The 15,988-nt window shown below is 39.7% G+C and overlaps 1 protein-coding gene across 17 annotated transcripts in view; it reads left to right on the top strand.

Moving 5' to 3' along the window:
- The first annotated feature begins 1,151 nt into the window (after positions 1-1,151).
- CEP164 (centrosomal protein 164) overlaps positions 1,152-15,988 on the top strand; it is a 97,510-nt gene continuing 82,673 nt past the window's right edge. For 10 of the 17 annotated variants that reach the window (XM_016433830.2, XM_056794330.1, XM_056794331.1 and 7 more), the window contains exons 1-3: positions 1,152-1,302; positions 6,829-6,931; positions 14,309-14,420. In XM_016433830.2, coding sequence (XP_016289316.1) covers positions 6,850-6,931; positions 14,309-14,420 — 194 coding nt within the window. In that variant the 5' untranslated portion in view covers positions 1,152-1,302; positions 6,829-6,849. Of the gene's footprint in view, positions 1,303-6,828; positions 6,932-14,308; positions 14,421-15,988 lie in introns of those variants that run through there. The other 7 variants (XM_056794336.1, XM_056794335.1, XM_056794334.1 and 4 more) reach the window with 4 other exon arrangements.

Here is a 15,988-nt window from a genome sequence, read left to right as displayed (position 1 = left end):
TATATATATATATATATATATATATATAAAGTGTTTGCAATAGAGCAATTAGGTGGCATAGTAGATAGAATGCCAGACCTGTAGTGAGGAAGACTCATTTTCCTTAGTTCAAATTTGGCCTCAGGTACTAGCTGTGTGACCCTGGGCAAGTCACTTAACCCTATTTGCCTCAGTTTCCTCATCTTTCAAATAAGCTGGAGAAGGAAATAGCAAAACACTCCAGTATCTTTGCCAAGAAAATTCTGAATGTGGTCATGAAGAGTCCTACATATCTGAAAAACACTGAGATTTACAAAGGTAAGGGTAAGCAAGGTAGCATCTCCCCTCAAGGAGCTTACAGACTAATAGAAGACGACAATATATACAGTGAAAATGGTGGCCAGGAAGATGTTTTAGCCTTCAATGTCATAAGGATAGTGAGTAGAATCAATTGACCCTTTCTAAAAATGATAATGTGAATTTGAATATTTTAAAAACTCTAAGTGATAATAGGAAGGAGGCAGAAGTGAGAGAGGTTCTGTGTTTATAAGGAGCACTGCTATGATATCTTTGTACAAGTAGTTTTCTTTTTCTTATAAATTACTTCCTAATAATATATACCTAGTTAAATACAGAGTCCATTATATTTATCTGTATTCATGCTTTATTCTTCTCCTAGGCTATAAGTTCCATGAGAACTAGACTTCTCTCTGTCTCAAATTTTTGTTTCCAGCAGCAGGAGCTTAATAAATATTTGTTGACTGCAGACCTGCTTAATCTTAATTTCCTCATTTGTAAAATGTGGGAGTTGGACGATAAACTCCCTGCTCTCAATACCATCATCCCGTGAATAGTAAAAGTTTTATGACTCTTAGAGATGTATCCATCTAAAGACAGTAATTAGTTAATCAAGCTACTTATTAATTAATGGATACTAGGAATACAGTAAATTGTCTCTCTCCATCCCGGGTTGATGTTCCCACAGCTCAGACTTTTCCCGGTGAACTCCGAACTAACGCCCATCTATTACCCTGAACTACAATTTCCGTCATGCAACGGGCGACGCACAGGGTCCACACATAACTGATAGGACTTTTAGCCAATCCAACGCCACCGGATGCTTCAGTCGACCTATAGGCTGGGGCTGAAGGCGGGATTTTCCGTTGCTAGGCTCATCCCCATCCCGGAAGTAGTTGTTGGCCGCTGCAGGGCAACACCCCGGCGTCCCTGGAAGCGGGGAGCCGGGGTGGTGCAGGGGAAGCTGCGCGGAACCGGAGGCCGGAGGCCGGAGCCTCCGGGGGTGGGGGGAACGCTCAGGGCCAGGTGAGGACGTTTTCGGGGGTGAGGTTTAGTGGCCTTAGGAGGGGAGGATATTGAGTTTATAAGAATATGTGTGCCTGGGAGCCGGTTGTGCGCGTGCGAGCGGGAGAGCGCGGGAGCACGGCCCTGCGAGAGTTAGTGTGCAAGGAAAAGGGGTCTGTGTGTGCCTGAGGGCGAGTGTGCTGGAAAGGAGATCGTTATTGTATGTGGGCCGGTGTGCCTGCGTGTGTGAAGTCGAGTGTGCAAGGGAAAGGAATTTGATGTATGCATATTCAAGGGGAAGTGTATGTACCAGGGAGAATGTTCGGCGTAGTTGGGCAAGGGTGTTTGTAAGTGTGCTTGTAAGTGTGCAAAAGGGAGGTCATCAGTTTATGCGGGCATGTGTATCTGCATGAAGGTTAAATGTGCAAAGGAGGTCTTTCTGTGTGGTGGGGAAGCTATGTCTGCATTTTTAAGTGCCACAGTGCAAGGGGGAGTGTTCATTGAAGTTGGGCAGGTGTGTCTGTGTGTAAGTGTGTAAGTCATATGTATGTTTGGATAGGTGTGCCTGCCTGAGGGAGGGTGAGCGTGCAAGGGAAGGTCTGTGTGGTGGGGCTGGTGTGTCTTTGCAGTAGGGTCAGTGTGCAAGGTTTTCCATGTAGTTGGACAGATAGGTCTGTTTGTGGAGAGGACTGTATAAATGTGCAGGGAGTTAGCATTTCTGTTTTCTTATTCTATGGAAGTGTGGCCAAGAAAAGGCTGAGGCACCTGAACAGTGTTTGGGGTGGATTGTTGCGTAAACATTCCTAGTTGTGTGTTCCATTGGGCCTGTGATGTTGGTGTGCAGTCATACAAACCTCATTAGATATGTGGACAGAATTTGTTGAGATCAGCAGTGAATCCAGGGGTGGGTTATGAAAATCAGGACATAAAAAGAACAGTTTGGAAATCCAATTATTTGGAGCTCTTTAGTGGTAAAAAGAGAAGATTTAGGATAGCTATCTTCAAGTAGAAGAATTAGGTCCTAGGTTGAAATCTGGCTTCAGACACTTCCCAGCTGTGTGACCCTGGGCAAGTCACTTAACCCCCATTGCCTAGCTCTTACCACTCTTCTGCCTTGGAATCAATATTCCAAGACGGAAGGTAAGAGTTTAAAAAAAATAGTGGAAGGATTGTTTGTGGAGGAAAAGAAATTGTGTTTTGTCTTCCCTCATTAGATTGTAAGCTTCTTGAGGGCAAGGACTCTCTTTGTTTTTATTTGTATTTTTATCCCTAGCACTTTGTCAATATCTGGTACATAATAGCCACTTAAAAAATATTTATTGACAGACTAAAATGGCATTTTTATTGTGTTGCTCTAGAGGGTGAAGCTAGGATCAGTGAGGGGATTTTATATGGGGAGACAGATATTGGCTTATTTCAAGAACTCAAGAACTTCTTAAAAGTGAAAAAATAGCTGTCAATGTAATGTCCCTGAACAATCTGCAGGGATCTAGGAGAAAAAACACTATCCACAAGCAGAGGACAAACTGTGGGAGTAGAAACACCGAGGAAAAGCAACTGCTTGACTACAGGGGTTGAGGGGACATGACTGAGGAGAGACTCTAAATGAACACTAATGCAAATACCAACAACATGGAAATGGGTTTGAATCAAGAACACATGTGATACCCAGTGGAATCATGCGTCAGCTAAGGGAGAGGTTTGGGGGAGGGGGGGGAGGAAAAGAAAATGATCTTTGTCTCCAATGAATAATGTTTGGAAATGACCAAATAAAATAATGTTAAAAAAAAAAAGTGATAGTAGCCCAACAATAGGATGGATTGCCTAGTTAAGTAGTGAGCATACCAATGTTGGAAGAATTCAAGACTGGGTTAGATGTCCACTTCTCAGGGCTACTATAGATGGGATCACTTTATTGAGAGAGTAATTGGTGGTGCAGTGTCAGGAAACTGAACACTGGCTCTGGAGTGAGGCCCTGGATTCAGTTCTGGCCTCTGATACTATCTCCGTGACCATGGACATCTCTGGGCTTTACCTGACTGATCTATAAATTGTGTATTGGATTAGAGAGCTTATGAAGTCCCTTCCAGTTCTAAATATGATTAATTTAGAATACTTTCCCATGGTTACATAATTCATGTTCTTTCCTTCCCCTCCTCCCTCTCCCCTCTGGGAGCTGACAAGCAATTCCACTGGGTTTTACATGTATTATTATTCAAAACCTATTTCCATTTTATTCATATTTGCAGTAGAGTGATCTTTTAACATCAAAACCCTAATCAGATCCCAATCAAACCCCGTGATTGATCATATATTTTTCCTCTGTGTTTCTGCTCCCACAGTTCTTTCTCTGGATGTGGATAGTGTTCTTTCTCATAAATTCCTCTGGATTGTCCTGGGTTGTTGCATTTGCTGCTAGTAAAGAAGTCTGTTACATTTGATTGTGCTATAATGTATCAGTTCCTGGGTATAATGTTCTCCTGGTTCTGCTTCTTTCGCTTAGGAACAGAGTTTTTAATTAGGGAAGCTTGATGGAGTGCTAATTTTTGAATGGGATTCTATGTTGGAGTCACCACTTCTTTGCTTGGCCTTGGGGTTTGCTCCTGAGTAACTGGTTGAAGCCGTTAGGATGAACAAACACTTGGTAATCTGATTCTTTTTTTACTTGTATCCCTAACTAAAAACTACTCTTGATTTTGGAGTTAATTTCCAGGACCTGTTGTTTCTCATTCATCCTACTTTGGGATTTTTATTATACCATTTCCTGAAGGTTTGGTAAGACAAGGAGGGAAAGAGGAAAATGAATCCATTTGTGCTACTCTTTGACAATGGTTCTGGCAAAGGATTTGCTTCTGAAGAAAGTAGAAGTTATTTGTTAAAGTTTTTTTGAATATCCAGGGATTTTAATTAATTAGGTTTCATCTGATTTTTTCAATAAGTTGAATATAACTAGATCTTAAGTTTAAAGAGCAGGTAAAGATAAGAGATGATCACAGTTCTTATTTTTGTAATGTCCTCTCCCCCTTTTGCCTTCTGCAGAGGAAGTAGGATGGGGACAGATTGATGATTTTCTTATACTAACTAGTATAAGAAAATTCTCATGAACACAGAGTTCTTGGATACTGTTGCTTCTTTCCTACCTTCCCTTTTTAGCTCTTCTTGTTTATTTCTTTCCTATCCTCAGTTAAAAGTGCTAAATGTTCAGGTGACCTCAAAGGCCATCCTACAAAAGTCTTATTGTTCTCATCAGAAAATAGGAGCACTGATGAGTTTTGGGAAACTAGGCATACACAATCCCTGTGGATAATTCGTGGTGCTTCCTTATTTTGCTTTTTGGTTATGGAGACCTGAGCATTGTATTGGCATGTTACCTGATTTCAAAATGCATTTCCTTCCTCTCCTGAACAAATCCCTGTCTCAGTTTAGACAACTGTGTAATAGAGAGAATAACCCTTTAACTCTGGCTTCTTTGGAAACAGAACTTTCCATTTATTGCTCTTGGGAATAAGCAGTTCTGTTTTGTTATCCATTTTGCCACCTGATAACTTCTGAGGAAGATGAAGGAGTTCAAGCCCTGGGATTGTAGGGTAACCCTCCAAATCTTGCTGCCTGGACCATTCATTGGCATTTGGATACAGGTGTTGGTCCTTTCTGGCCTACTGGTTTCCCCAGCATGGTATGGGTTGTCACCCTAAAAAGATCAGTATCCATATAGCTGCAGTCTCGAAGTTATGCTGTTTCAGTTGACTCTTGGGATAAGGCACAGAGGCATGAATTTCCTGTGGTTCCTAAGAGACAAGTGAGACTTTTCCTGGTCTAGGCCTCACACTCTCAGAACATTTGAGTCTGCATATATGTATGAATGGTGTCTGTGTACTATATATGTGAATAAGTATGTATGAATAAGTGCAGGATTATATAAGAGGATTTGCATGTGACTAATGAGGAGATGATGGGAATTTTTTTTTTTTGAGTTTTAGGACTTCATGAGGGCCAAGCTCCCATATCCTTTTTTTTTTTTGTATGCAGATTTGTTCTGAAAGGCTTTGTGAAAATGAATGAGCTGATCCAACCAGCCATTTATACTCTCAATCCTGGAATCATCTTCAATTCTTCATTATCTCTCAATACTCTTTCACCCCTAATATATCCAAACTGTTGTCAAGACCTGTTGCTTTTACCTTTCCAACATTTCTTGTGTATACTTCCTTCTTTTCTGGCACTGCCACCACTCTAGTGCAGGCCCTCATCCCTGTACACCTTGATTATTGCCATAGTCTGTTGGTGGGCCTGCCTGTTTCAAGTCTCTCCCCACTCCAATCCATTCTCCATTTGGCCACTTAAGTGATTTTTCTAAACATGGGCTCTGCTCCCAGTAAACTCTACTGGCTTCCTGTAACCTCCAGGAGCAAATACAAAAGACTATTTGGCATTCAAAAACCTTCATAACCTAGCCCCCTCCTATCTCTTCAGTCTTTTTAAATCTCACTTCCCAATATTTACTGTTCAGTCCAGTAACCCTGGGCCTCCTGGCTGTTCTATGAACAAAACACTCCATCTCTTGGTTCTGGGCATTTTCTCTGACTGTCCCCCATGTCTGGAATGCTTTCCCTCTTAATCTCTGCCTCATGGCTTCCTTGGTTTCCTTTAAGTTCCAATTGAAATCCCATCTTCTACTGAAAGCATTTCTCCAATCCTCTTAAATGTAATGCTTTCCTTTTTTATTTTCTAATTTTATTTTATATAGCTTCTTTGTACATATTTGTTTGCTTGTTGTCTCCCCCATTAGATTGTGAGCTCCTTGTGGGCCAGGACTGTCATTTGCCTTTTTTTTTGTATCTCTAGTAATTAGCACAGTGCCTGGCACATAGTCGGCACACTTAATAAATGCTTATTAACTGACTGGTCACCCAGTTTCCTCTTAAATAAAAGGCAATTCAGGCCTATCAGTATCCCTCAAGAGAGTTTGGTACCTAGGTGGGCATAGGACAATGATGGTGAACCTTTTAGAGATGGAGTGCTGGGCCCCGCCCCCATCTCACATTCCAGATTGAGTGTCATGCCTTCCCCCCATCAGACAGAATGCCTCAGTTTGCACTCCGCCCCCCCCCCCCCCCCCCCCCCCCGCCTTCCCCCTTACCCTAGACTGGGGAAGGAGGAAGTGATCCCATTGGGTTTCTGGGCATTGGGGCAGGGGGAAGTGAGGAATGTCCTCAGGTGCATGGAGAGGAGGAGGGGAACAGCTCTGCCCTGAGTTCCTCTGGCTTTCTAGTAAGGAACTGTAGTGGGCAATGGTAGGCATGCCCACAGAGAGGGCTCTGTCTGCCCTTTTTTTGGCATGTGTGCCATAGATTTACCATCACTAGCCTAGGATTTGAGTTTTTAGTTACTTTCTTGAGGTTCTCCAATTTGCAGAGTAGCTGGATTGAGAGCTGCCTGACTTTCCCTATGTACTGCATGAATAGCCTCCCCCCCTGCCTTCCCCTATGACCCTTGTTTCCTGGCCACTGATTATTCCTCTGGGGGTGGGGTATCTTTTTGGTCTAGGTGTGGGGACCCAGATAAAACATGGCGGGACGACCTATCCGCATAGGGGACCAGCTGGTACTGGAGGAAGACTATGATGAAACCTACATTCCCAGTGAACAAGGTACTGAGCCATAAGAGGAAGACTGGTGGAAAGGGGGGCAGAAGAAAATATGGGATGAAATGATCCATTGAGGCAAGAGGAAAGCAAGAACTAATAAAAAAAGAAAGGAGGGTTTCTATTTTAAGGTGCTAATATTAATAATAACAACAACTCACATAATAATAAGTAGCTAATATATCTCTGTATATATGTATACATATATGTGTATGCCTGGACATAATGAGCTTTAAAGTTTATAAAGCATTTTATATGTTATCTCATTTGAGCTTCATAATAACCCAGTAAGGTAGGTGTTATTATTATCCTCATTTTACAAATGAAGATTATGAGGCTGAGAGAAATTGAGTTCCCTAGGAACTAATGTCAGAGGCAGGATTTGAACTTGGCCCTTCTTGACTCCAAGTCTAGACCTTGATTTACAAGACTATCTACCTCTAATACAATAAAGTGTACCAAACCTTTCCTTATAACCTCCCTGTAGGATAGGGGTAGGGAGTGGAAAAATTAATTCTTTTTTAAAGTAATATTTTATTTTTTCCAATTACATTTTAAAATGAAAAATTATTTTTTCTATTTTTAAATTAAGAAAATAGATTTGTTCATAATCACATAGACAGTAAGCGACAGACCCAAGACTTGAACCCAAAAATTCTTGCTTTATAGCCAATTTTTTTGCTCTTACCATGTTGCCACTCTAACTTCCCTCACTGTCCTGGGGAGTGTCTTAGAAAATATCTAGATGTTTTGTTCATTCTTTTTTAGAGGACATTTTACCCAAACCCATTCATTCTTTTGTATTTTTCAGTATAAGTTTAAGCATCCTTGTCCAGTAGAGGTCTGGCTGTTCCCTTGCCAAAATATTGCCCTAAGGCTATCAGTATTGGTGAGAACCCATTTTTCTGGGTGGTGTGGTGTGGCTTGACCTGCAATCACCTGTAAGATTTAAAATGAGGTTTTTATGACTAACTATGAGAGTTCTAAAATAATATTGTGGTCGCCGAATTTAAAATATCATAACTTAAGTCAGAATGACTTTTAGCAACTTTAATTTAGAAAGAGGTGGAAAGAGTGAAACTATAAAATGTAGATAGAGACAGATTCCTAACAAGCCTACCAGCCCTTCTTTGATGAAGTCTCCCCAAGTCCCTGTCTCCATGTGGATTTCCCAGTAATCCTCAGCTAGGAGTTCTAATGGTATTTTCAGCCAGAGTTCCACCAATTCAGACTCCTCCAAAGCCAAGGCAGGAATCTTAGCCACTCACTCCAAATGCCAGGAAAGGAATGATACCTCAACCATTCTGATCTTTTATGCTTCTTTTTCCACATCACTTCCTGTCACTCCCCCTCTTCACAGAAACCAATTGTAGTCTTTCAATTTGCCTAATACTGCTAGGGGTGGAGGGAGGGAGGAAGAACAGTGGCCTTTGGAGGTGTGAGCTTACTCTAATAAGTGACTTGTGAACTCCAAAATGGCAGCCAAACTAAGGTACTTGTTGGAATTTGGCACCGGGGAGATGTTATGTCAAACAGCAAACTACCTCGAACCTCAGTTGGTACAGATCTCATTAATCCTACAAGGATTGTTGATCTCCTTGACCTTGTGTTTCTTGGCACTGTACAATGGCTCTTTTTGTGATCCCTTCTCCTGGAATCAGATACAATTATTAATCACAGTCCCACAGTATTATCAATCAATGGCAGGTTTCCATAGTCTAAAGCTTTTGGGTATGTATTGATATTAGAACTAATGCATATTTTAAACTTATCCTTCAAAATTAAAACATTAATACTGATTACATGTACTTCAAGTAAAAGAAATAAAAAAGGAAAAAAATCTCTTGTCTCTGGACTTTTATCTCTAGACCAATCATAGAAAGAATACAAATAAAAAACAATTGCATATTATAGGATATAGTCAATCAGTGTTGATAGAAGATTCTCATTTTACATGTGAGCAATGAATCCAAGAGTCCTTTTCTCCAAATTTGATAGCTGTTGGAGTAGTACTTGAAATAGACCTTGTGTTTAAAATTGCATTACAGAGACTTCTTTACTATGGGGAGGGAAACAGGCTGAAACAATTAACATCAATAAGGAAATGGAATCTGAAAAGGTTTAAGATTCACCTCCAGACTCTTTGAGGTTCCCTCCCTTCCAGAGTACCATCATTTATTTAGATTCCTTTGGTTATGCCTCAGGTCCCCCATGCTGAGGCAGGTTTCCACTATGAGTTCAGTGTGGACAAACTCCATTTTGGGTGTTTTGTTATGAGTCTTGATTTGTCTCATTTGGATTATTATTTCTATAATTATTTTTATTATGATTATGATTATTTCTAAAATTATTATTTCTGAAATTACCATTATTCCTTGAGTACCTGATTCCAGTTTTTGCAGTTCAGCATTAAGTGACCTCTTTTTCCACATAAATAACACTTTGGTGTTTGATTTGTGGATTCTTGCAAAGGAGCTATGACCACTGCTCAATTTTCTTTTTCTTTTTCAATTTTCTCCTTTAAAATTTGAATTTCTTTCCTTAATGCCTCTACTGAGTCATTGTTATCTTCATCTTTCTTCTCATGTCCATTAAAGACATAAACTGCTATCCTTCTCAATTCATCAAGGCCCATGCTAGTCTAATTCGGGCAGTTGGTTTTAAAATAATCTTTGATCACTTTACAACAGTTCTCTACAAACTGTCTTCTTATCTGTCTGATATCCCTTTTTCTGGAAAGATCCAGGTTTGTGTATCTATCTCCCAGGTCAATAAGTCTATCCATAAACTGGGAGGGATTGTCCTCATTTTTTTGCTTTAAATTTTCAAACTTTGTCCATGTACTAGACCTGTCAGAACAAGCTCTCATTACTGCTAGTAATGCCTCTGTAGCCTGTCATAATTTTAAGTAGTCTTATTCATTATTAACATTGCATTTTGGGTCTTGCTGGGGCCAGTGAATTGCTCTCCTTCTCTGAGCCTGATTGGCAAGAGAGATGATTTTATTTTTCTCTCCATTAAAAAAGCTTGGAGCAAATTTTTCATGTCTATCCGCGCAGGATTAGAAGTCCGATAAATGCTTTCAAGCTTTTTTAATAACTATAATAGACTCATCTTCAAAGGAAGGGGTATTTTGCTTGAATCTCTCAATATCTTGGGTGTGTGTGTGTGGGTGTGTGTGAAGGGTGTATGTTGTCCAAGGGACACTAAATCTCCTCATTTATTATAAGTGGGTACTTCCTTTAAGAGGAATAGACTTTTAGCTGAATTATTTTCTGTTTCTGTTACTTGACTCAATCTTTGGGTTGCCATAGAGTGGGTAATGGGTGTAGGAGGTGAAATAGGTCAGTTAGGAGGAATCTGGGTAGATTTAGAGGTAGTTAGAACAGGACAAGGAATATGGAGACATAAATCTTTTCTGAATCTGGGAATTTCTCAAGCTTTTCTCAAGTTTTTTAATATAAGTCTTGAGAATCCCCCAGATTATCCTCCAACTTCTTCGTAAGGTTACTTGATCTATTTTCCAGTTGTCTTTCAAGGTGAACTTTTAGTTCAGCTTTGAGGTCAAGGATTGGTTGAGTAGTGGAAGGGATTGGTCGGGTTGGATAGGAAATGTGTCAGAGAGACCGAGGCCGTGATGAATCTCTCATCTGACTCTTGAGGTTACTCAGGCTATTTATCAGTTTTTTTCTTAAAGAAGGATAGATAACCTGCAAGGTATCCTGTTGTTATAGGTATACCTAGGAACAGTGCTAAATAGAGCTATTGTGAAATGTTCTCTGGTGAGAATCTTAAAATTTCTCAAACTTTACCTTAAAACATTTGGTTAAGGTTATTCCCCATTTAAACGATGGAGGTACTTGGTCAGGAATGTATTGGGAACTTTAAAATTACTCCACCCATACTTAGGCATACTTTAGGGGAAGATAAAGTTGTAAAACTCCTTACTGAACAACGAAAAAGTCCCCAACCCATACTTATAGTGAGGCCAAGCCCTTAAGCTAGGTCTATTTTTAGATCTAATACAAAAGGGTGCTAAGTACCTATGAAGGTCAAATTAATCACTAAAAGGGCAAGCTTAGCAAAGAGATGTGAATTACTTAGAAGTTTTAGTCTACCCAGAGAAGGTGATAACAAGATATGAAGTAAGAAGGTGATAACAAGATTTGAATTAAGAATGGTCAGTCCTTTGAAAAAGCATCTACTGATTGGTAGATGTGAAAATTTAGGGGAGGTGACACAAGAGAAACTTCTCTTTAAAAGGAGCTGTCTGAACCAGTTCTGGGGAGTGCGGATCAGTTGAGCTCAGGAGCTGAACTGGAGGGTCTCTCTGAAAACTAGAGTTTTGCTTGGGACAATCTTGTGAGTGATTAAAGACTGACTTAGTTTTCTCTCTTAAAAGAAAGGCCTAGGCCATTGGCCTAGGCCCTAGCCTTTTCCTACAATTTCTTCTTACTCTGTCTCTTTCCCTTTCCTTAATTCCTTCATTTATATTAATTAAAATCTCCATAAAACCCAGCTGACTTGGGTATTTCATATCTGGGAATTTTCCCCATGGCGACCACTTTATTTTTAATATAAAATCAAGACCCTAAAAATTATCTTTACAGTTTGGGCAATTCACAGTCTTGAAACCCATATTTTTGTGGTCACAGTTTATGGCAACCACTCTTTTGTCTGTAACAGTTTATGGCAATCACTCTTTTGTCTGTAACACTGGTATCATGAACCATTTTATTTTATTTTATTTATTATTATTATTTAAAAAAAAAACCCTTACCTTCCGTCTTCGAGTCAATACTATGTATTGACTTCAAGGCAGAAGAGTGGTAAGGGCTAGGCAATGGGGGTCAAGTGGCTTGCCCAGGGTCACACAGCTGGGAAGTGTCTGAGGTCATATTTACACCTAGGACCTCCCATCTCTAGACCTGGCTCTCAATCCAATGAGCTACCCAGCTTCCTCCTCATGAACCATTTTAGATAAACAAGAAACAACATTTTTCCCAATTTGTGTTATGCTCTCTAGTATCATGCTTGGTCACCTATTTATTTTTAAATTTAACTATTAAATTGCTTGCAATTCTACTTTTTATCAGTAGGTAGAGCTACTGGCTAGGGATTAGGGTTTCACAAAGCTAGTGGCAGGATCTTCTAGAGACTTCAGAGACAAAAAAATTTATTCTAAGTACAGGCATGCCCTAATCAATTAGCCTTTGAATGGAGGGTGGATGAAAAGACTTAGCCTGAGAATAGATTTAGGAAGGACAACAGGAAAAAGCAAAAGCTTTCTATTTTAGGCAAAATAAAAATACATTTTCTAGTTGGTTAAAGCCCTCAGGGTACACCCTAAATTTTAGCTAAGAGGTGTGGAAGAGTTTTCTACTCTCTCTCCTCTCCCCTAGGACTACCATGTGCTTCTGCTACATGCTTCCAGGGAGCCGCTTTCAGGCCAGGTGTGCAGGAAGCCACTTCTCTGAGCTGGCCTGGGAGCAAAAAAGGTTTGCTGGTATTTTTAATGGATTCGAAAGTTTTTCAGGATTAAAGGAGCAGTTTTACAGAGACACATGAGGTTTGGGAAGGCCTTAAAGAATTCTGGGCTCCGATATAGAAACTTGTGGAGTCAGGGTTGCTTCACCCTGAAGCAAGGGGGGGGGGTGGAGTGGGGTGAGATGGGGCCATGGGGGTGTGTGTGGAAGTGTCTTCCCAGGTGGCATCCTCAGTGCCTGCTAATTATTGCTTAAGAAAAAAACACCTAAGTTACCATCAGTAGCAAGCTATTGCTGGTAATTCACTTGTTTTTAGTTTAAGGGGAAGAAGAATAAAAAAAAAAATGAAGATTTAGGACTTACCCTTCTGAGCAACAAACAGATCAACAGCTATAGGTTTTTAACTCCAGAATTAGCTACTAAAAGCTGACTGAGGTATAGTTTAGAGTTAGTAAAAGATGAGAGGAATTATCAGAAGATTGAGGTTGCTTGTCAAAACTTTGTGGTTTACCAATTAATATAAGTTTTAAATTTAGGCTTTTTATGACTAAATATGAGAGTTATAAAATAATATTGTGGTTGCTGAATTTAAAATATTATAGCTTAAGTCAAAATGACTTTTAACAGCTTTTATTTAGAAAGAGGTGGAAAGAGTGAAAGTGTAAAATGTAGATAGAGACAGATTCCTAACCAGTCTACCAGCCCTTCTTTGGTGAAGTCTGCCCAAGTCCCTGTCTCCATGTGGATTTCCCAGTAATCCTCAGCCTGAAGTCCCATTGGTGTCTTCAGTCAGAGTTCCACCAATGCAGCCTCCTCCAAAGCCAAAGCAGGAATCTCAGCCACTCATTCCAAATGCCAGGAAAGGTCTCAGACCATGCTGGTCTCTTCTTTTATACTCCTTTTTCCACATCACTTCCTGTCACTCCCCCTTCTTCACAGAAACCAATTGTAGTCTTTCAATTTGCCTAGAACTGTGGGTGTGGGTGTGGGTGGGTGGGTAACAGTGACCTTTGGAGGTGTGAGCCTACTCTAATAAGTGACTTGTGAACTCTTGCACTTAATGGTAAGTAGGGGTACTTTAAGTTCTTGACTTGATTAGCTAAAAATAGACAAGGGGAGAGTTAATCCTATCTTCACATACCTAAAAATTTTCTGTAAAAAACTGAACAGCTTTTATTTTAAACTTACATTTTCAATGCCAGTGACATAGTTCTATTAATGTGAGAACTCTTTTTACTATAACCTGTCTATCACTTAGATAAGTCTTAAGTGATTTGGGAGAGACTACCTCATAGACAAATAGCTAAGAGATGTAAGAGATAGAATTTGAACTCTGGTCTTCAGATCCCAAGCCCAGCACTGGATCTCCTGACATCATCCTGCCAATAGTGTCCCAATTTCCCCATAGTCTTGCCATCTTTATTATTTATTCACTTGAGATTTCTGTCCTGACCTTAATGGTTTCATTGTCTCTGTTGGCCCTCTATGTCTAGGTTCACCAGAGATCACCTCTCTTATCCATCCTTCTACCCCTAAACAAAATTATTCTTAACCTGGTTACATAGTTGGGTAAGATCTCCTCTTCAAAACTTTAGAGACAGAGGTTATATTTAATATATGTATGTGACTCCAAGCAAGTAATTTACTTTCTCTGGATCTCAGGTTCCTTATGTGTAAAATGAGGGGCTTGGAATGAATGTCCTCAGAATTCTTTCTCATCCTATGACCCATGGTCCATTGAGCACCTTTGAAGTACAGAAGGTATACCCAGCAAGACTGAGAAAGAGACATACTCTTTTTGTTCTTGTTGAGAAACTTATGTACTTGGATTGTGAGAATAGCATGTTTCATGGGAATGATGGGTTTTTTTGGTCTTTCTATTGATCTCTTCCTGCAGAAATATTTGAATTTGCCAGGGAAATTGGAATCGATCCCAACAATGAACCAGAGTTAATGTGGCTGGCCCGAGAAGGCATTGTGGCTCCACTCCCCATGGAGTGGAAACCATGGTATGTATGTAAACATTGGGTTCCATCAACAAGACCTAGGAGAACATGGAGGCCTAACTCCCACATTGAGAGGCTCTCTTCTCTTGAGCAGTTAGTGAATAAGGAAAACATATAAAGATAACATTCTATTACTGTTTCTGGGCACATGTCTATTTTACCCTCAAGGTTGACATAATATGTCCTTGGAATCAGATCTGTAGTCCAACTGGGCCATTTTGTCTCTGGCTCTGGCTAAGACACCAATAAAGATATAATGGATTTTGATGTGAACTTCTAAGATTAGGTGTATTATTCCAAACATCTTATATTTTCTTGTAATAGTAGTAGTAGTGTTGGTGGTGGTAGTGACAGTAATAATATTATTTATATAACACTTTAAGGTTGGCAAAGTGCTTTCCATTATAGTTCTGTAAATATTTCTATTTCCTACCAGTCCTATGCTTTGGAATAATAATATAGTGAGTATGTTAGTATACATAGTACAGTTTAATTTATGCAAAGAAAATGAGTAATATATTCACTATACTGTTCATATACTTAGTATACTTACTATGTAGGTTTTTCAGGCTCTCCAGTCTCACTGATATAGATACTTCTGCTAGTGATACAGAAGGCAGTTTTCTATCCATGTTTACTTATTCTGTATGATTCCTTTTTTTTTTTTAAACCCTTACCTTCTGTCTTAGAATTGATACTGTGTATTGGTTCCAAGGCAGAAGAGCAACAAGGGCTAGGCAATGGGGGTTAAGTGACTTGCCCAGGGTCACATGGCTAGGAAGTGTCTGAAGACAGATTTGGACCCAGGACCTTCCAACTCCAGGTCTGGCTCTCAGTCGACTTAGTCAATTAGCTGCCCCCTCATTCTGAGTGATTCTTGTCCATTGTCTTTCATAGATTTTCCATGTAAGTGCTACTAAATGTAGACTTTTCCTTTTTGACCTACCAGTATCATGATCAGGCTATTCATTTGTTATCTTTTTTCATCTGCATAACCAGTCTATCTCCTTTTCTAATGCATTTTTGGGTTTTCTCTCTCTCTGTTTCTCTCTCTCTCTGTCTCTCTCTCTCCCTCTCCCTCCCTCTCTCCTATTTACTTTGTAGGTGCTAATCATTTCCTTTAGCCTTATCTTTTCCAGATAGAAGTAATGATTTTTTAAATCTATTTTCATATAGCAACTAGGTGTGCAGTGGAGATAGTGCTGAACCTGGAGTCAGGAAAACCTGGGTTCAGAGGTTAAGTGACTTTCCTAGGATCTCACAGCTATTACTTGCCTCAGTTTCCTCAGCTGTAAAATAGGGATAATAATAGCACTAACCTAGCACTACTAGGATTGTTGGGAGGATAAAATGAGATAATATTCATAAAGCATTTTACAAACCTTAAAGCATATATAAATGCTATTTTTATTATAATTATTATTATAATCTCATGGCCATCTCAGATTACCTCAGTCATTTTAGCTATTCCTTAGACTTTCTCTAATTCTGTTATAGCTTTCATGAAGTAGAGTGATGAGAAATGGATATAGTGTAGTAGTTGTGGATGCATTATGGATTTGAATAAAATT

This window comes from Monodelphis domestica, chromosome 4 (assembly GCF_027887165.1).
Source record: "Monodelphis domestica isolate mMonDom1 chromosome 4, mMonDom1.pri, whole genome shotgun sequence".
NCBI classification, from domain to species: domain Eukaryota; kingdom Metazoa; phylum Chordata; class Mammalia; order Didelphimorphia; family Didelphidae; genus Monodelphis; species Monodelphis domestica.
This window is presented reverse-complemented; position numbering and strand designations above follow the sequence as displayed.